General features: G+C 38.8%; 1 protein-coding gene across 1 annotated transcript in view; it reads left to right on the plus strand.

The window, feature by feature from the left end:
- The window catches only part of AGO3 (argonaute RISC catalytic component 3), a 141963-nt gene that overhangs the window by 72861 nt on the left and 47221 nt on the right, over nucleotides 1–21881 (plus strand). The window contains exons 6-9 of the mRNA XM_066375874.1: nucleotides 14577–14711; nucleotides 19095–19182; nucleotides 19303–19450; nucleotides 19837–19956. Of these exons, the coding sequence (XP_066231971.1) occupies nucleotides 14577–14711; nucleotides 19095–19182; nucleotides 19303–19450; nucleotides 19837–19956 (491 nt within the window). The remainder of the gene's footprint in view (nucleotides 1–14576; nucleotides 14712–19094; nucleotides 19183–19302; nucleotides 19451–19836; nucleotides 19957–21881) is intronic.

A 21881-nucleotide genomic window follows, 5' to 3' on the forward strand; every position in this document is an offset into this window, starting at 1 on the left:
GGCCAATTAAGTGTCCTCATAATGTTGTACCTGGCTTTCTCTGGAGCAAATAATCCATGGCAGAGCATGGCAGAAGCTGTAATGACATTAAGACCTAGTACTGAAAGTTATGTTCTGCCATTTTTGTAATATCCTGTTAGTTATACAGATGAGATATATTCACTGTAGAAGAGACTTACAAAAAGGTGCAAATCCCACAAGGCAAGACTTACTAGGGACCATTTTGGAGGCTGGCTAGCACACAAAGTTTTTGTCTTAAGCTAGAAAAGAATACATTAAACCCAAAGTAAGTAGAAGGTAAGAAATAATAAAGATCAGAGCAAAATTTAAATAGCAAACAGTACAGAAGGCCCTGGCCGGTTGACTCAGTGGTAGAGCATTGGCCCAGCATGTGGATGTCCCAGGTTCGATTCCCAGTCAGGGCACACTGCTTCTGGGCACACTTCCCAGAAGTGCCCATCTGCTTCTTCACCCCTTCCTCTCTCTCTCCTCTTTTCTTTTCCTTTCCTTTCCTTTCTTTTCTTTTCTTTTCTTTTCTTTCTTTCTTTCTTTCTTTCTTTCTTTCTTTCTTTCTTTCTTTCTCTTTCTTTCTCTCTCTCTCTCTCTCTCTGTCTCTTCCCTTACTTCAGCTATGGCTCTACTGGAGCAAGTTGGCCCTGGGCGCTAAGGGTGGCTCCAAGGCCTCCATCTCAGGCACTAAGAAGAGCTCAGTTGCTGAGCAACAGAGCAATGCCCCAGATTGGCCGGGCATTGCCCCCTAGTAGGCTTGCCAGTTGGATCCCAGTCAGGACACATGCAGGAGTCTGTCTCTGACTCACCTCCTCTCACTGAATTAAAAAAAAAATGACATAAAATGAATAAAGCCAAAAGTTGGTTCTTTATAAAATATTAATAAAATTAGTAAGTTCCTAGCAATACTAATGAAAGGAAATAGAAAAAAAAAGGTACTAGTATTAGGATTGAATGGGGAAATGCTCACTAAAGATCTTTCAAAATTGAAAGGTTAATAAGGAAGTGGTATGAATAACTTTATACCAATTAATTTGTTAACTTAAGACACAACTTTATAAAAATTGACTCAAAGAAAAATCTGAATAGCCTTGTATTTTTTTTAATAGGTAAAGAAATTGAATTCATAATTCTTTCTGACAACACCCCGATCCCAAATTATTTCAATGGTGAATTTTATCTAAGATTTAAGAAAAAAGTAGTGTCAATCTTTCACAAATTCTTTAAGAAGGGGTGGAGGGAGGGAGGACGAGGGAAGGAGGGAGAAGGTTAGGGGAAGGGGGAGGGGCACAAAGAAAACTAGATAGAGGGTGACGGAGGAAAATCTGACTCTGGGCGAGGGGTATGCAACATAATTTAATGACAAGATAACCTAGACATGTTTTCTTTGAATATATGTACCCTGATTTATTAATGTCATCCCATTAACATTAATAAAAATTTATTTAAAAAAAAAAAAAGAAAAACAAAAAAAAATTTTTTAAGAAAACAGAAAAGGAGGAAAGGCTTTTCAAACTCAATTTTATAAGGCTAGTATACCCCTGATAACTGACACCTAAGGAAAAATATATAATGCTCTTAACAGAGGAATCATTTGACGCATTTTAACATTCTCATAATAAAAACTTGCAATAAAAGGAAACTTCCTCGACCTGATCAAATCATCTAGAAAAATATATAAGCATCATCATAGTAAATGGTGAAAAGATTTAATGCTTTTGCCTTAAGGTCAAGAACAAGACAAGGATACTTGCTCTCACTACTTTTTTTCAATTTATTTTTTACAGGGACAGAGAGAGAATCAGAGAGAGGGATAGATAGGGACAGACAGACAGGAATGGAGAGAGATGAGAAGCATCAACCATCAGTTTTTCGTTGTGACACCTTAGTTGTTCATTGATTGCTTTCTCATATGTGCCTTAACCGCGGGCCTTCAGCAGACCGAGTAACTCCTTGCTGGAGCCAGCGACCTTGGGTCCAAGCTGGTGAGCTTTTTGCTCAAGCCAGATGAGCCCGCGCTCAAGCTGGCGACCTTGGGGTCTCGAACCTGGGTCCTTCCGCATCCCAGTCCGACGCTCTACCCACTGTGCCACCGCCTGGTCAGGCTTTTTTTCAGTATTTTACTGGAGGTCCAGACCAGTGCAGTGAGGCAGGAAAAATAAAGGCAAATAAGTATTATGAAGGAAGAAATATATACTTTTACAAAAGACTTAATTGTCTACATATCAAATCCTGAAAAATCTACCAAAAAGAAACCCCAATTAGAATTAATAGATGAAGTTTAGCAAGGTCACAAGATACTAGTTGCATAAACAAAATTAACACTAGCAATATTACAAGAAATAATACAAGTATTCAGTAATTGGGAATATGAAAAATGCATGTATCATTTATAATATGAAAAAATATATTTATAAACAGATTTAAAGAGATGTGCACAAGGCCTCTATATTGAAAGCTCTAAACATTACTAAGAAAGATAAAAATAAACAAATACCATGTTTTTGGACCAGAAGACTCAAACAATTAAGATATTCATTCTCCTCAAATTAATCTATAGATTCAACACAATCTCAAAATCATGTTTTGTTTTGTTTTTTTTACAGAGACAGAGTCAGAGAGAGGGATAGATAGGGACAGAGACAGGAACGGAGAGAGATGAGAGACATCAATCATCAGTTTTTTGTTGCAACACCTTAGTTGTTCATTGATTGCTTTCTCATATGTGCCTTGACCATGGGGCTACAGCAGACCGAGTAATCCCTTGTTTGAGCCAGCGACCTTGGGTCCAAGCTGGCGAGCTTTGCTCAAACCAGTTGAACCCGTGCTCAAGCTGACAATCTTGGGGTCTTGAACCTTGGTCCTTCCTCATCCCAGTCCAATGCTCTATCCACTGCGCCACCGCCTGGTCAGGCTCAAAAATCTCATATTTTTAAAAATATGAATTGACAAGCTGATTCTTAAGATTAGTGTGGAAATACAAAAAAAAAACTAGAATAACTAAAACCATCTTGAAGAACAGATTTGGAGCCCTGGCCGGTTGGCTCAGTGGTAGAGCGTCGGCCTGGCGTGCAGGAGTCCTGGGTTCGATTCCTGGCCAGGGCACACAGGAGAAGCGTCCATCTGCTTCTCCACCCCTCCCCCTCTCCTTCCTCTCTGTCTCTCTCTTCCCCTCCTGCAGCCGAGGCTCCATTGGAGCAAAAAGATGGCCCGGGCGCTGGGGATGGCCCCATGGCCTCTGGCTCAGACGCTAGAGTGGCTCTGGTTGCAACAGAGCAACGCCCTGGATGGGCAGAGCATCGCCCCCTGGTGGGCGTGCCGGGTGGATCCCGATCGGGCACATGCGGGAGTCTGTCTGACTGCCTCCCCGGTTCCAGCTTCAGAAAAATACAAAAAAGAAAAAAAAAAACATTTGGAGAATTTATAAACTACCTGATTTCAAGATATGCTTTAAAGCTACAGTACAGTAGTAAAAAAAAAGTATGAAAGTACGCCTGACCAGTGGTGGCGCAGTGGATAAAGCCTCAACTTGGGACACTAAGGACCCAGATTCAAAACCCTGAGGTCACCAGCTTGAGCATGGGCTCACCCTACTTGAGCGCAGGGTCGCTGGCTTGAGCGTGGGATCATAAATATGATCCCATGGTTGCAGGCTTAAATCCAAAGGTCACTGCCTTGAGGGCAGAGGTCACTGGCTTGAACCCAAGGTTACTTGCTTGAGCAAGAAGTCACTGACTTCACTGGAACCCCCAGGTCAAGGCATGTATGAGGAACAATCAGTGAACAACTAAAGTGCCCCAACTACAAGTTGATTCTTCTCATCTCTCTCCCTCTGTGTGTGTATTGCTAAAAAAAAAAAGGTTGAAAGTGGGGTAAAGATGGGCATATAAATCAAGTTACAGAATAGCAGATAACAACACTTGATCATAGCCAAAAGGCTGAGAAGCAATTAGAATAGCTAAAGAAATATACTGCTCACAAAATTTAGGGGATATTTTAAAATGAATATGAAGCAACAAAATATCCCCTAATTTTTGTGACCAATGTAGATTCACTTATGGTTGATTGATATGTGACAAAGAGGCTAACATAGTTCAATGGGAAAGGATAGTCTTCTCAAATGATTCTAGAACTGGATATTTGTATGAAAAAAATATTAACCCCTATTTCACACCATACTTAAAAATTCAAAGTAGATTTCTGGCTGGGGTATCTGAAGAGGTTGGATGCCTGTCTGGCTACAAAGGGATCAGGCGGATGGAGCTGCGGAGTCTTCTGCTGTGGTCAACGCAACACTGCGGAGTCTCATTCCCTTTCCATGTGTTGATGAGTCAGGCATGAGACATGAATGGCTGGGGCACTAAGTCCTGGAGAGTCCAGCAGCTGAGATCATGGACATGTGTCAGCTAAGGGATGGATAGAAGCCTTTCCTACCTCAAGAGATGGCAGACACCATTGCCTCCATTCTCAATGAAAACATCATCCCGCAGTTTGGACTGCCGACTACCATTCAGTCAGACAATGGCCTGGCCTTCACTGCCAAATAGTCCAGCAGGTTGCCACCTCTCTCAACATTACCTGGAAACTCCACATACCCTGTCATCCTCAATTGTCAGAACCACACGAACAAAGTTTCTCAACTCATGGCCAAACGGATGTTCCTCCTCACACCCCTCAAAGCCACCACCTTCTGATCTACCCCTCCCCATGATGCCCCTAATCAGCAGGAAGTAGCCAGATAAATAAGCGGCACCCCTAATTAACACAAAAAGATTGAAATGTAAGATCGGTGAATAATGGGGAAAGGTCACGTGAGGAACCCGGGAACTTTGGCTAGGACAGCCCACAACCAAGCGCGCCAAAAGAAACTTCCCATCAGTCCTTGGGAAAAAAGTGACTGACTGTCAGCCAGTGAGGTTTTGCTACATCATATTAGCTCGACTTCCCTAGAGGACTCCTTTAAATTTGCCCACGCGGTCTCCGCATGTGCGATTTTCCTGACCTCCATCTTCCGGGCCAGTAAATCTCATTTGAGAAACGCTCTGAATAAAGCCTTTACTATTCCACAAAAAAGAAAAAAAAAAAAAAATTCAGAGTATTATCATAGTCCAAAACATAAAATCTAACACTGGGAAATTTCTAAGAAAACAGGAAAAATGTTCATGTCCTTGGAGTAGGCAGATTTCTTCATATGTATGTTAGACAGCTCATCTAAATGAAAACCCTCTTGCCTGACCTGTGGTGGAGCAATGGATAAAGCACTGACCTGGAATGCTGACATTGTCGGTTCGAAACCCTGGGTTTGCCTGGTCAAGACACATACGACAGGCATATGTCTTCATAGAGAAGCAACTACTATGAATTGATGCTTCTAGCTTTCCCCTACCCCCTTTCTCTCTCTCTCTCCTATCTCCCAAAAAAAAAAAAAAAAAAGGAAGAAAGAAAATCCTCTCCTAAGAACACCTAATAAGAATATGAAAAGACAAGCTACTTTCAGGAGAAAACATTTGCAAAACATATATCTGAACAAAAAAACTTGTATCCAGAATATATAAAAAATACATAACTCAGACAATTTTTAAAACTAGTCAAAAGCAGGCCCTGCTCAGTTGCTCAGTGGATAGAGCATCAGCCTAGCCTATGGACATCCCTGGTTCCATTCCCAGTCAGGGCACACAAGAGAAGTGACCATCTATTCTCTGCCCCCTCTTCTGTTCCTCATCTCAGGCACTGAGGATAGCTCCATTAGAGTACATCAGCCTCAGGTGCTAAAAATAGCTCGGTATTCAAACATCCATCCTAGAGGGGGTTGCCAGATGTATCCTGGTCAGTGCACATTGCAGGAGTCTGCCTCACTATCTCCTCTCCTCTCACCTTAAAAAAAAAAAAAAAAAAAAAAGTCAAAAGCAGACACTTTTCAAAAGGAAATATGTGAATGGCCAGTAATCACTTGAGAAGATGCTAATCATCACTGGTCACTGGGAAATGCCAGTAAGGATCATAATAAGATATCACTTCACACCCAATAGTTTGGCTAAATTTAAAAGACTGGTGATACCAAGCAGAGCAACTGGAAATGATAGGAATGTAAAATTGCACATCTACTTTGAGAAATATTTTGGCATATTTTAAAGTTAAACATTCTCTTGCCATATGTCCCACCAATTCTGTTCCTATGTCTTTCCCCCAAAAGAAATGAAATATAGATACAAAGATTTGTTCATTTATGTGTACATGTTCATAATAACTAGGAACTGAAAACAGCCCAAATGTCCAACAAAACAAGGAAATGGAGAAACAAGTTGTGATATATTTGTACAATAAAATACTACCCAGCTATTAAAAAGACCTAATTTATGAATCTTAGCTAAAATTTTAAAAGAAGCCATATATAAAATGCTATATATAGTATAATTCTATTTATATAAAATTCTGGAATCAGTTGGTCTATTCTGGAAGCAATCAGATAAGTGGTTATCTGGGGCTGATGTACATTGGGGCAGGAAAGTATGTATATTTTGGGGTTATATTAGTGTTCTGTCTTAATCGGGGTGGTATTAGCACAGATGTGTATACACTTATCAAAATCATTGAATTTTACATTTAAGATGCATTTTACTGTGTGTAAATTATACCTCAGAACTGGGTTTTTTTTAATGAGATTACTACTCACCCACCAGAAATGTTAAAAGTCTGACAATACTAACAGTTGTTGAGAATTTGGCACAACAGTGACTTACACAATGCTTAGGAGAGAGTTGATGGTTAAAACCACTTTGGAAGTGTTTGACATCACCTAGAGAAGTTAGAGATACATCCATCGTGACTCAACAGTTCTAGATACAGTTTTTTCTACTAGAGAAATTTGTGTGTGTGTATCAAAAAGGCCATCTAGAAGAATGTTCAGCGTGACCAATGGTGGTACAGTGGATAGAGTGTTGACCTGGGACACTGAGAACCAAGGTTCAGAACCCTGAGGTAGCTGGCTTGAGCCCAAAGGTCTCTAGCTTGAAGCCCAAGTCACTGGTTTGCTTGAACCCCCCCAGTTAAAGCACATATGAGAAGCAATAAGTGAATAACTAACACAACTACAAGTTGATGCTTCTCATATTTCTCCCTCTCTCTCAAAAAAAAAAAAAAAAAAGTCATGCCTGACCTGTGGTGGCGCAGTGGATAAAGCATCGACCTGGAAATGCTGAGGTCGCTGGTTCAAAACCCTGGGCTTGCCTGGTCAAGGCACATATGGGAGTTGATGCTTCCAGCTCTTCCCCCCCTTCTCTCTCTCTGTCTCTCTCTCCTCTGTCTCTCTCCTCTCTAAAAAATGAATAAATAAAGTAAAAATTAAAAAAAAAAAGTCATGACATTATTCTGGTAACCAAAGAACCAACATAAACATCCACCAGCACTAGAACGGATAAATTGTGTATTTTTTCAACAGAGTGTTAGAGCAGTGAAAAGTGAAGAAGCTAGCTATATTTTAATATAGGTGATTAAGGAACAAATTTTAACAACAGTTTCAAAAAGAATACATGCTTTATGTTTTCAGTTACATAAAGTTCAAGAACTAGGAAAACTTAATTGGTATTCAGGGATCTGTAGCTATGTTGTAAATCTATAAAGAAAAGAAGTGATTACCAGAAAAACCAAGATTTTGGATACTTTTAGGGGGGAGAGAGGAAGTCAGCTTTGGGAATGGGCTAGGAATAAGGTTCTAGGATACTGGCAATATTTATTTATTTACTTATTGTTTGTATTTTTCTGAAGTTGGAAATGGGAGGCAGTCAGACAGACTCCCGCATGCACCTGACTGGGATCCATCCTGTTAGTATTTTGGTTGAAATTGCTTTGAATTTACAGATTAACTTGGGCATAATTTACATGAATTGGGTATATTACCCAATTTAGTTAAATCTTCTGTAATATATTTTAGTAGTAAAGATACCTATTACTTCTGTAGATCTTACACATCTTTGAATTTCATTCCAAGTACCTTATGTTTTTTGTTGTGATTTAAATGTGTGTTTTTTTTTGGGGGGGGGGGGTTGTATTTTTCTGAAGCTGGAAACGGGAGGCAGTCAGACAGAATCCCTCATGTGCCCGACCAGGATCCACCCGGCATGCCCACCAGGGGACGATGCTCTGCCCATTCGGGGCGTCGCTCTGTCGTGACCAGAACCACTCTAGCGCCTGGGGCAGAGGCCAAGGAGCCATCCCCAGCGCCCAGGCTATCTTTTGCTCCAATGGAGCTTCGGCTGCGGGAGGGGAAGAGAGAGACAGAGAGGAAGGAGAAGGGGAGGGGTAGAGAGGCAGATGGGCGCTTCTCCTGTGTTCCCTGGCCAGGAATCGAACCCGGGACTTCTGCAGGCCAGGCCGACGCTCTACCACTGAGCCAACCGGCCAGGGCCTAAATATTTTTTAATTACATTTTAAGTTGGTTGCTAATGTATGATAATATAATTTGTTTTCATATATTGATCTTAAATCTAGCATCTTTGCTGAACTCCTATTAATTCTGTAATATCTCTATAGATTATTGGATTTTTAGGGTAGACAGTCATTTGTAGAGAATAATAGTTTTGTTCCTCTCTTTTCATTCTCTTTTATTTCTTTTAACTTGAATTACTGTGCTAGCTAGGGCTTCCTATTTACTGAAGTTGAATTTGCCATAGATTTTTGGTAGATAAAACTTTTATCAAATTAAGAAAGGTCCCTTCTAATTCTGGTACAGTGAGATTATGAGCTAAGATGCTGAATTTTATCTACTGCTCTTTGGGGGGGTCATTGTCTATGGAAATGATTATATGCATATTTCATTTAATACAATGTGATATATTTTGTAAGAGATTTTTTAAATGTTTAACATTAATATTTTTCAATTAAAAATAGCTAATTTATGAAAGGGAAAGGAATAAATGCATATATATAATATATATATATATTATATATATATATGTTGGTTTATGAAATGTTAAGGATCTAACCAAGGAATGGAGAAGCAGATCTTTGCTCATTGAAATTCATACCTAATTCAACTGTACTCATCTTTTGTAAGAGCTTTCTTATTTTCAAAATTTTGAAATAGCTCTAGCCAGATAGCTTGGAAATATTTATAAGGTAACAACTGTCTGAAATTAATCAGTTCATGAAGCAATAGTTTTTTTGTATACATCACACTTAATTACTACTATAAATAAGGTAGTCATAATTTCTCTAGTTTCAATCTGAACTTGTACTGACAAGATGTTTTTGTCTGTTTGCTTTTTATTTATTTTGGGGTGGGAGGAGCAGGAAGCATCAACTCCCGCATGTGCCTTGACCAGGCAACCCCTCCAACGACCTCAGCTTTCTAGGTCAGTGCTTTTTATCCATTGTGCTACCACAGGTCAGGAAAGATGCGGGTTCTAGTACAGATTTTCTAATTCATTTTATGGCCCTACGCAAGCCATTTTAGATCTCTGCCTTCACCCATATCTAACAGAGATAATACCTTTTTAAAACTACATTATAAATGCCTGACCAGGCAGTGGCACAGTGGATGGAGCATCAGCCTGGGATGCTGAGGACCCAGGTTTGAAACCCCAAAGTCTCTGGCTTGAGCTTGGGCTCACCAGCTTCAGCACGGGATCACAGACATGACCCCATCGTCACTGGCTTGAGCATGAGGTCACTGTCTTGGCTGGAGCTCCCCAGTCAAGGCACATATGAGAAAGCAATCAATGAACAGCTAAAGTGCCACAACAGTGAGTTAATGCTTCTTGTCTCTCTCCCTTCCTGTCTTTCTCTCTGTCACTAAAAAAAAAAGAGCCTACTTTATAAGCAAGTAGGCATATGATTTATGTGCGAACATTTTGCTAACGTTGTTAAACATAAGGTAAAATATGTAATATTTTATTATACTATTTTCTAATATTTGCTTTGCTTTTTATAACAACCAAAGTAAAGATTGTATACTTTCAAACTACAAAACTTAATAGTTCTACAAGGTAAATTAAAGTAATAAAGCTGGTCATAATAATAGTAAACCTATTCATCCATTCTCTCATTTAATTACAATAAGAACTAATTATAAAAATAGGTAAGTTTTTGTGAAAATATTTCTATTCTATCTTAGGAGTTCTTGCCTATATCAATGTATTGTCTGACATTGATCATTGCATCAGATACTCGAATGGTCTTTTTTTTTTTTTTAAGTGAGAAGATGGTAGATAGACTCCCACTTAACCCCAGGCCGGGATCCACACGGCAACCCCTGTCGAGCGGATGCTCAAATCATCTGAGCTATCCTTAGCGCCCACGGCTGACACTTGAACCAATCCAGCCACTAGCTGCCAGAGGGGAAGAGAAAGAGAAGGGGAAGAGAGAGGGGAAGAAAATCAGATGGTCCCTTCTCATGTGTGCCCTGACCTGCAGTCAAACCCAGGACATCCGTACGCCAGGCCAACACTTATCCACTGAGCCAACCAGCCAGGGCCAAATAGTATTTTTTTTAAAATATTTTTTATTTATTGATTACAGAGAAAGAAAGGAAGGAAGAGACAGACAGACAGAAACATCAATCTGTTCCTGTATGTGCCCTGACTGGGAGTCAAACTGGCAACCTTTATTGGGACGATGCTCTACTGAGCTCTCCGACCAAGACTGAATAGTCATTTTGTCCATAGACTTTTTCAGATTGGCAGCCAATTGAGATCTATCCCATAGCCCATTCAACAGATTGAGCATGTCATTCTCTTCATCACTGATTGCTTCTAATTTTTCATATATGTGATTTTTTAAAAACTTTTTTTTATTTATTCATTTTAGAGAGGAGAGTGAGAGAGAGAGAGAGAGAGAGAAGGGGGGAGGAGCAGGAAGCATCAACTCACATATGTGCCTAGACCAGGCAAGCCCAGTGTTTTGAACCAGCAACCTCAGTGTTCCAGGTTGACGCTTTATCCACTGCATCACCACAGGCTCGTATATGTGATTTTAAAGAGGAGGTGACAGAGCAAGCCACGGTTCCTTCACATGCACCAAAACCATCCATATCTAGATTATTTTCAACCACACCATTTATCAGAGTCACTGTTTCCTTTGGTTGTTAATGTTTCACCTATTTATCTTCTGAGGCGTTCCTGCCCAGCCTGGCTTTCCAGGGCTTTCTGGGATGCTGCTAAGGTGGGCAGAAGCTGGGCACACCCATGGTGGCCATGCAGTCTGGTAACTGGGTAACTGCCACAGAGGATACAGGCTGCACAATAGTCCTGTATCCAGAGTGTGGGGTGGATGGCTGTGCTGGGCCATGGGAAGGGTCCTGGGCAGGCCAGGGTGCCAGAGATATCCTGCTTCATGCCACATACCAAGGGCCTTAAGAGTTTTTTTTCACTGTCACCTCAGATGCCCACATTCTTCTAGAGAAGATGGTTTAAACAGTAAAATGATTAGAAGCATAGTGGGATGAATAGTAGGGAAAATATATATATTTAGTAGAAAGTGAAATAGGGTAAATAATGTTTGTTTAGTGGTTTCACTCTAATGTGAAAGCTAGTAGTATAATAATCCAATGAAGAAAACTTAACCTGTAGGGTTAAAGGAAAGGCAAAATAAGTATGTTACTCATCATATGTTCATTTTCCTTTATTTACTTTTTAAAGATTAACCCAGAAACAATATGTTTATTTGATATGTATCCTGCCAGCCTTTTTTTTTTTTTCCCTGAAGTTGGAAACGGGGGAGGCAGTCAGACAGACTCCCGCATGCGCCCGACCGGGATCCACCCAGCATGCCCACCAGGGGGCGATGCTCTGCCTATCTGGGGCTTCGCTCTGCCGCAATCAGAGCCATTCCAGCGCCTGAGGCAGAGGCCACAGAGCCATCCTCAGCGCCCGTGCAAACTTTGCTCCAATGGAGCCCTGGCTGCGGGAGGGGAAGAGAGAGACAGAGAGGAAGGAGAGGGGGAGGGGTGGAGAAGCAGTTGGGCGCTTCTCCTGTGTGCCCTGGCCGGGAATCGAACCCGGGACTCCCGCATGCCAGGCCGACGCTCTACCACTGAGCCAACCGGCCAGGGCCAAGCCTTTTTTTTTAATGTACAACATTTTTAATAGAAGAATGTGTTGAATACATTTTTTAACTACTATGGAATTCAATAAAATATCCAGAATGCTAATACAGTCTTATCAGTCTCTCTTTCTTTAATTAGTTAGAATTGTGGAGGCGTTTCTAAAGTTTACTTGGAAGGAAGTTTAGCACTGAGTATTGATTGCTCTTAAATCTTCCTATAGAAGTGCTCATGGACTGTTTGTCATGGACATTTATTGTTTGTGTCGGTAAAAACACAAAATCAATGTAACTGTTCATTATTAGGGACTTGATGTACATCTATTCAACGATATACCCCACAGCTGTGATAAAGAATGTTACAGTACTATATTAGTATATATAGATCTATAAGTTAGATAATGAGAAAAAAGAAAATCCAGAATAGTGTTTTAATATTTTATCATGTGTGTCTTTTCATTAAGAGGGGAATAATATTTACTTAATTATTATGCACTAGTACTGTAGAATAAAGTGAAACTATTAAAGAAAATGTTACGCCTGACCAGGCAGTGGCGTGGTGGATAGAGCATCGGCCTGGGATGCTAAGGACCCAGGTTTGAAACCCCAAGGTTGCCAGCTTGAGGCTGGGCTCAGCAGGCTTGAGCATGGGATCACTGGCTCGGCTGGACCCCTGGTCAAAGGCACATATGAGAAAACAATCAATGAACAACTAAGGTTCCACAATGAAGAATTGATGCTTCTCATCTCTCTCCCTTCCTGTCTGTCCCTCTCTCGCTCGCTAAAAAAGACTTTTTTATAATGTTACAACATGAATATATCTCTAAGACATATTATTGATTTAAAAATAATAATAATAAGCACCTGACCGGTGGTGGTCAGGCACTGGATAGAGCATTGACCTTGGATGCTGAGGTGTCCCAGATTTGAAACCCTGAGGTCACTGGCTTGAGCTTGGGCTCATCCTGCTTGAGTACAGGGTCACCAGCTTAAGCATGAGATTGTGGACATGATCCCAAGGTAGCTGTCTGGAACCCAATGGTCACCGGCTTGAACACAAGGTTGCTGGCTTGAGCTAGGGGTCACTTGAGCCCCCTGGTCAAGGCACATATGAGAAGTGATCAATGAACAACTAAAGTAATGCAACTTCAAGTTGATGCTTCTCATCTCACTCACTCTTTCTCAAAAATAAAAATAGCCTGACTGGTGGTGGCGCATTGGATAAAGCATCGACCTGCAATGCTGAGGTCACTGGTTCAAAACCCTGGGCTTGCCTGGTCAAGGCACATATGGGAGTTGATGCTTCCTGCTCCTCCCACTTTTCTCTCTCTCTCTCTCTCTCTTTCTCTCTCAAATGAATAAAAAAATATATAAGAAATCAGAAATAAAAATAATAAAACAAGTCATAGAACGTTTGTCATCCTATTTCATGTAAAAAAGTTATATGTATGTTTTATGTCTGTAAGTACATATTAAAAGATCATGATATATCCATACATACATACCTACCATCAGTAGTTACTTGGAAGCTGGAGGAAGTCTTTATTCTGTATATATCATTTGAATCCATAATAAAGGAAAAGATATGTGCTCGCTATAAAAAAAAAACATTTAAAGATAAAATTAAAAGGGGGAAAGTAAAAAATACCCACAGTTGCCTCAATACCCATATATATACTGAGATAACTACTGTTAAAGCCTCAATAAATATTCTTCCAAAGGTGAGGGACATTTTGTGGATGACATACAATCCTAAACTAAGAAAGAACACTACATAAAAAGTTTACACTTAACAGTGGGCATGTTTTTTAAGTGGAAAAATAAGATAGCATGTAGCTTATTGTTTGTTTTGGTTTTACTTTTCATTGTATACCTAGTGTCTTTATAGCACATAATAGTCAGTAAGTATGTGTTTAAGAAATGTGTGAAGGTGATCTACTAACCACTGGTGAAGCTCTTCCAGTTACAAAACGCAAGACTAAGAAATCACCTTGGTTGACGGTTAGAAAACTGCAACTGTAGCTAGATAACTTTGGGCAGCTGTCCCTTATACAGCTTGCATTTATTAACACTAATAACATTTAATACTGCTGTCTTCTCAGATCTGTACAAGACAGAGAAGGTTCTCACTAGAATAGCTAAACAGTCTGGAGTGGCATAGAAAGCATTGTTTAAGAGATGATACATAACTTTCTCACTTCCTAAGGGGCTCAGGCCTTCTTTGTCCCTTTACATACTTTGTCTCACATCCAGGATACTTCTCTGTATGTGTAGCAGAGAATATAATGATTCAATTACCATGGTGCAAGTTAGATTACAAAAACTATAGTGTTAGCTTTTCTATTCTTTGCTTGTCTTTCAAACAGAGGTCATTGAAACTGCTTAATTTTGAAGATATTTTTATATATGTATATAAGTATACATAAAGGATCATTTTAATTCTATAATTAGTTTATTATCATGGAGCCTGAGATTGTTTCTGATTTTTTTTTATGGAAATATTAATTTGTACTATTTGTTTTTCTTCTTAGTTTCTGCCACTGCCTTCTACAAAGCACAACCTGTAATTCAGTTCATGTGTGAAGTTCTTGACATTCATAATATTGATGAGCAACCAAGACCTCTGACTGATTCTCATCGGGTAAAATTCACCAAAGAGATAAAAGGTGAATTAATTAGCATTTGGAGCAACTTAACTATAAAATTCACGGGTACAACAAACTTATTAAAAAAAATTTTTTAATTAAAATATTTATTTAACATTACCAGTAAAATAATGATCAGTTATAAAATGTTGCATTAAGTTCATTATCATAACATCTTAGGTAGTGTTTCAGTGAAAGAAGTACCAAGTAATAAAATTAATATCAATACCAGCTAATAGAAATGCTTCTATAATGCTCTTAAAAGTAGAAAGCTTATTTCAAAAACATTGTTACTTCAGAACTGGAATCATTCTTTAAACATATTCTAATATAATCACTTATTTTCCTGAAATGATAGAATATTTTATTCCTTTGAAAATTTATGGATATGGGGCTAGCCTGTTTCATGTGTTGTTCTAGAGTTGGAACCTAGTTATTTCTTGTACATTATGTAGTTGACCATTGATCTTGCCTCGTTTAGTTAGTAGCTAAAATTTGTACAATGGGGTTGTATCATATGTATGTTTTGCTAATATAAATTCATCTCTACGTGGTCTTCCAAAAAAGTAATTTTAATAGTGTTCTAAAATGTATATTTTGTATATTACTCTTTATATGTATGTATATTTCTGTATACATTTAAATAGACATATACAGTTTTCTATGCAAACCCACATACACTGACTTTATCAGCAATTTAAGGGATTTTTCAAGAGCAATTTTGATTAAAAGGAGCTGAGTACATCCTGCTTGCTCCAGTAATCAGTCATTCTTTGCCATTTAGTAACCAGGAAAGAGGTAATCATTATAATGAAACATTACAAGGGATATCATTCCTGGTTTGAAAATAAGCATTAATTAATATCAAGTAATTGTACAAAAATAATAAAATGTTATATATTACTATATTGCAGTCATACCATTATCCTTTCATGATCTGTATTAACTGCACAGTTAGCATTGTTGGGAGGTAGTGCATTACCCACCATTAATATGTGATCATCTAAATGCCATGATTTCCAGTGGAGTTGCTGCTTAGTTACCACCTCTGATATCATGAAGTCACTTACATTATTTTGCGGTAACTATGCAATCAACTCATATCACCACTTTATCACAGAAAATACAAGATGTACAGAACAAGGATTCAACTGCTGCCCGAAGAGCATGGACTCGATCTTAACTTCAACTGCTCAGGGGCCCAAAGAAATGACTGAAAAAATGACTAGAAAGCATTATAAAGTTGATGTTATAGTGAAGGTAAAGCCAAGTTTATAGGTTAAATATTTGATTTATTAAAGCCTTTTTTTTTTTTTTTTTTTTGGTTGGATGGAGGGCTTGGGGAGGTTGGGCAGAGAATTATGCAGTCCATTTTCTAAAATTTCAACTTTTGTTACCCGCTGGATTTGAGTCTAATTCTTAGGAACCTTTGACCCTATATTTGGGGTAGAACAATCTGAGTTCGATCTTATTGACTAACAATTTTTTTTCCACCATTCAAAGTCAGGAAGGTTGGTTGTTGTTTTTTTAAAGAGGGCTCTTTAAAGTACATTGTGTATTCCTACCACAGTAACTCCAAATATCAGTTATGTGTTCTGTGCTCTATATTTGGGTTTAATTTTTAGCTGGCATGAGGATTTTGATGAAAACTTTCAATAGTGATACAATCTGTGCTATAAGGAATCAATTTCCTTTGTATATTAATTTGGTTCCATGGAAATTTTCCTAAATATTGGGGTGGTTTCTTTGTGCAGTAATTCATCAGAGTAAAACAGAAATATTGGGGGTAGTGTATGATAAAATATTGTATGTAAAGAAGTGCCAATTTATTTTTTGTAAAAACGTATAGTAGGCTTGTAGAACCTTATTAATAAATATTTTAATTCAAGGGGAAGGCTTGAAAACAAATTGCTAAGTGGTGTAAGATAACAAAAATTTGTTTTAAACTTTCTATTGTGTTTTTCTCCTAAACATCATATTTTTACATCTTGGATACTTCAAATTCTTGGTATTTACTTCTTTTAAGGCTTTCCCTTGATATTTTATTTTCTATCCTCCTTAATAATATAGAGGCATAGTAAATGCTCTAATCTGAAATTTTAGTTTTATAAAGGTAATTATTTAAAAACTATTTCTCACTAATTCAATTAGAGTACTCAAGAAAAACCCATACCAATCTGGTACAGTAACACTGTTCATTTCACATCTTAATTTTTGCTGATATATCTATCACTGAGCTTTATGTTTGGTTCTATAGTTAGTAATTAGATAGGATAATAAATTATACTTTAGCAGGTTTTCTCAACCGTGGCACTGTTGATATTTGGGCTGGATTATTTTTTGTCCACAGGGTAGGACTTAGTGTTGCCCTGTGCATTGTAGGATATTTAGCAGCATCCCTGGATCTAAGTATTCTTAAATCTAGCATCCACTAGATGCCAATAGCACCCCCCCCAGTTAAGATAGTCAAAATGTATGTAAAGTACAGCTTAGGAAATACAATCAATAATATTATAATAACTATTTATGGTGCCAGGTGGGTACTTTAAAATATCAGAGGGAAGAAGAGTGTTGCTTTCTAAAGTATATGATTGTCTAAACACTGTGCTATACACCTGAAACTAAAACAGAATAATATTGAATATAAGCTGCAATTGAAAAATAAAATAAAATAAAAAATCTCCAAACATGACTAAATGTATTCTGGAGGGCAAAATCACCTCCAGTTAAGAACCACTGCACTACATGAATCACAGGTATAAAAGGGAAGTAATACAAGAGTAATTTTAAATATTAGCAGGGAGCTAAAAATAGTCCTCCATCTTCCCCTTTTTAGATTTTTCACCTTTGGTGTTTAGGCCATAGAAGTAGAATTGCTTATCTCTGAGCAGTAGCCACTGTATCCATTTAACTCTTATCTAGGTAGCTCCAAAACCACTGACTAATAGGGTAGCCACTAACCACATGTAACTATTAAATTTAAACTAGTTAAATTAAATTTCGGCCTTGGCCAGCTGGCTCAGCAGTAGAGCGTCGGCCCGGCGTGTGGAAGTCCTGGGTTCGATACCCAGCCAGGGCACACAGGAGAAGCATCCATCTGCTTCTCCACCCTTCCCCCTCCCCTTTCTCTCTATCTATCTCTTTCTCTCTTCCCCTCCTGCAGCCAAGGAGCCATGGGAGCAAAGTAGGCCAAGGCACTGAGGATGGCTCCATGGCCTCCGCCTCAGGCACTAGAATGGCTCCAATTGCTATGGAGCAACAGCCCAGATGGGCAGAGCATTGCCCCCTGGTGGACATGCGAGAGTGAGTCTGTCTGCCACCTCCTGCTTCTCACTTCAGAAAAATACAAAAAAGAAAAAAAATTTTAATTTTCAGTTTCGTAGCTACACTAGCTACATTTTGTGTACTCAGTAACACATATTGCTGAGTCAGCGGTTCTCAACCTGTGGGCCGCGACCCCTGCCGGGGTCGCGACCCACAGGTTGAGAACCGCTGTGCTAAGTGATTACCATGTTAGCAGAGATATAAAATATTCCCACATTTCAGATAACTATTGGACAGCACTATTTAAGGAAACTCATCCCACAGAATTTCAGCCAATTATTTAAAAGTTCATTGCTTCACTTTTTAAAGCAGGGCTGGGACCATCAAACCACTAGTGTGTGCAGATGGGCTACAAGGATCCAGGAACATATAAAATCACATGTTAAATTCTGTGCTTTGTTCTGAGTTTGTTGCTTTAGTCAGATTCTCAAAGGAGTCAGTGCTTCCATAAAAAAGTAAGGATCACCTGACCCCAGGAATTATTTTTGTTGCATTTGATTTCTAATATTCACTAGTAAATGCTGTGTCCCTATATTGTGCTTTAACAAAATTGTCACTCCACTTAGATTAAAAGGAGTGGGATTTTTTCTCTCTCTCTCTGCTTTAAAAAGCTGTGAAGGCCTTTCTTCTTGAGCTTTATGAAGTTCTGTACTTCACTCAATACATGATGGCAGGGCTCTTCAAATATCACATATTTTGAAGGTTATAGACTGTTGAGAATTATTGCAACTCCTCTTTCATTCCTCCTTCCCTCTCCCAGCATGAACAACAGAATTTGTTATAAATAAAATTTTTTATTAATGGAGAACTTTGTCCCTTGATCTGTATAGGCTTTGCAAATTTTATGATACTATTTTTTGAAGCATAGAGTTTGACATGATAGAGATGTTCTGAGTTAGTTCTATTGTGATTGTAACTTATTTGCAATGTTATATATAAAATCCTTTGTTAATATCACATTGCCTATATCACAGATTTTCTGTTTAGATTTTAAGTTTTTATAGTAGTGAACAGTCTTGATAGCTATAAATATTTTACATGTAATAGTTCTGTAACCTCAATTTTTCTTGTTGGAAACAGGTCTGAAGGTTGAAGTGACTCATTGTGGAACAATGAGACGGAAATACCGTGTTTGTAATGTAACAAGACGGCCTGCCAGTCACCAAACGTAAGAAAAGCTGGTGTTGTCAGAGGAGATGATGTGAGGCAGCTCGCTCTAGTTAGTAGATTGGGAGTTTTGCTGGCTCATAATATAAGAATTGATAATATATACTTTTTTTTTTTCCAGCTTTCCTTTACAGTTAGAAAATGGCCAAACTGTGGAGAGAACAGTAGCACAGTATTTCAGAGAAAAGTATACTCTTCAGCTGAAGTACCCACACCTTCCCTGTCTGCAAGTGGGGCAGGAGCAGAAACATACATATCTGCCGTTAGAAGTAATGTGTTTAGGCTGCTTATTAATATCCTCTTATTCATCATTCTGTTGTGGTCTTTTATGGCCTATGACTTTATACACTCATATTTATTTTGGAAATTTGTTTTTAAGTTTTATTCTAAATTTTCAATAATAAAATAATGTGGAAAAAAATTTATCCGTAATCCTACCTCTCTAAATGTAACCACTGATAGCGTTTTGGTACACTTTTTTTCAGCCTTTTTATTCAAATGTACCTAATGATTATCATACTGTAAAGCAGTATTGTTTACTACTTTTTACTTAATATATTAATAAGAAGCAGATTTTAAATTTTAACTTCATATGTAATTGGTACTGAGAGTTAAAGATATATACATCTAGTACAAAACTTGTTTTTATTTGTAGGTCTGTAATATCGTGGCAGGGCAACGATGTATCAAGAAGCTAACGGACAATCAGACTTCCACTATGATCAAAGCAACAGCAAGATCTGCACCAGATAGACAAGATGAAATTAGCAGATTGGTTAGTACTTACCTCTAAAAATGGAAATTAAAAATAGCATAGGATGAGCTACTAAAGAACCAGGTCCTTATAAGATCATAACTTATTACCATTTTATGAATTAACAGAATTAAAAGGGATCATTGCCTGACCAGGCAGTGGCGCAGTGGATAGAGCGTCAGACTGGGATGCCGAGGACCCAGGTTCGAGACCCTGAGGTCGCCAGTTTGAGCGCAGGCTCATCTGGTTTGAGCAAAAGCTCACCAGGTTGGACCCGAGGTCTCTGGCTCGAGCAAGGGGTTACTTGGTCTGCTGAAGGCCCACGGTCAAGGCACATATGAGAAAGCAATCAATGAACAACTAAGGTGTCACCACGAAAAAACTGATGATTGATGTTTCTCATCTCTCTCTGTTCCTGTCTATCCCTGTCTATCCCTCTCTCTGACTCACTCTCTGTCTCTGTAAAAAATTTAAAAAAAAGAAAAAGAAAAAGAAAAAAGAAAAGGGATTATTGAAGTACTCTAGTGGTAGTCTGGAGGTAAACCTTAATGGGTTCTATGAAAAGGTTTAGATCCTTCTAATTTAATACCAAACTCTTTAATAACAGAACAGATTCTCTCAGAACTGTGTTGTAATTTAGTGAACTGGAACTTTATTGCCTTCCACCTAAAAGAGAAGGGTAAAAGGAATAAAAGTCAAGATGTCATGATTAGTGATAGTGAGAAGTTTAACAGCGTAGGATTGCTTAGCCCCCAGTATCAGCCTGGCAACTACAAGATGAATAAAGAAATATAAGATGGCCCTAATAATGTAGGGTTTCTAAGCTCTCCAGTTGTTGTAAATGGGGAGGGAGAGTTATCAGTACCACTTTATAAAACTGATGTAATAAGGCAAAATGAAAAATAAAAGGCATCTGGAAGTTATGTTCTTTCATATTTACATTGTCCAAGTGAAGGAAAAAAGTCTGGAAATATGAATATTACCTAAAACAACTTAAAAACACTTTCAAAAGCAGTCTTAAAGATTGTTGAGGAAGGTTTACAGAACTCACTCTTTCATTTTGTAAGCCAATTATATAAAAAAGACCTTTTTTTCCTTATAGTTTTATAAGGAGTGAATAAAAGTCATTAAATGATATTTAATTAGGAAGATACAAGGTGGTTCTCATTGTGGTTTTTCTTCTCTGATCTACTATGACAAGATTTTTAAACCTTTAAGAGACTAGAACATCTCACTATCTCTATAAAAGAACTACTTCTAGCTTGTTTCTTAACAGCTTTTCTGTTCAAGGAGACAATATTGTACAGTGGTCAAAAAGTACACTGTACTGGCTTTGGAATTTAATACCTCTAGGTTCATACTCTAGCTTCTCCACTTACTGTTACTACTATATTATTATAATTAGAGCACCTGGAAGGCTAGTGCTATGATTGAGAGTAGGAAATACAGAATGAGAACATTCATGGTTTCAGATTCTATGTTATTTGCTTAACTGTATGGTTTTAGGCCAGTCATTTCATTTTACTAAGCTTTAGTTTTAGCCTCTGTAAAATAAAGATTATAAAAAACCTCCTTTTGTAGTTAAAACACTAGTGTGAAAATTTAATTATAAAACAGCACCAGGCCCTGGCCGGTTGGCTCAGTGGTAGAGCTTCGGCCTGGCGTGCAGGAGTCCCGGGTTCGATTCCTGGCCAGGGCACACAGGAGAAGCGCCCATCTGCTTCTCCACCCCTCCCCCTCTCCTTCCTCTCTGTCTCTCTCTTCCCCTCCTGCAGCCAAGGCTCCACTGGAGCAAAGATGGCCCGGGCGCTGGGGATGGCTCCGTGGCCTCTGCCTCAGGCGCTGGAATGGCTCTGGTCGCAGCAGAGCGACGCCCCGGGTGGGCAGAGCGTCGCCCCCTGGTGGGCGTGCCGGGTGGATCCCAGTTGGGTGTATGTAGGAGTCTG

Source organism: Saccopteryx leptura, chromosome 3 (assembly GCF_036850995.1).
Source record: "Saccopteryx leptura isolate mSacLep1 chromosome 3, mSacLep1_pri_phased_curated, whole genome shotgun sequence".
Lineage (NCBI taxonomy): Eukaryota > Metazoa > Chordata > Mammalia > Chiroptera > Emballonuridae > Saccopteryx > Saccopteryx leptura.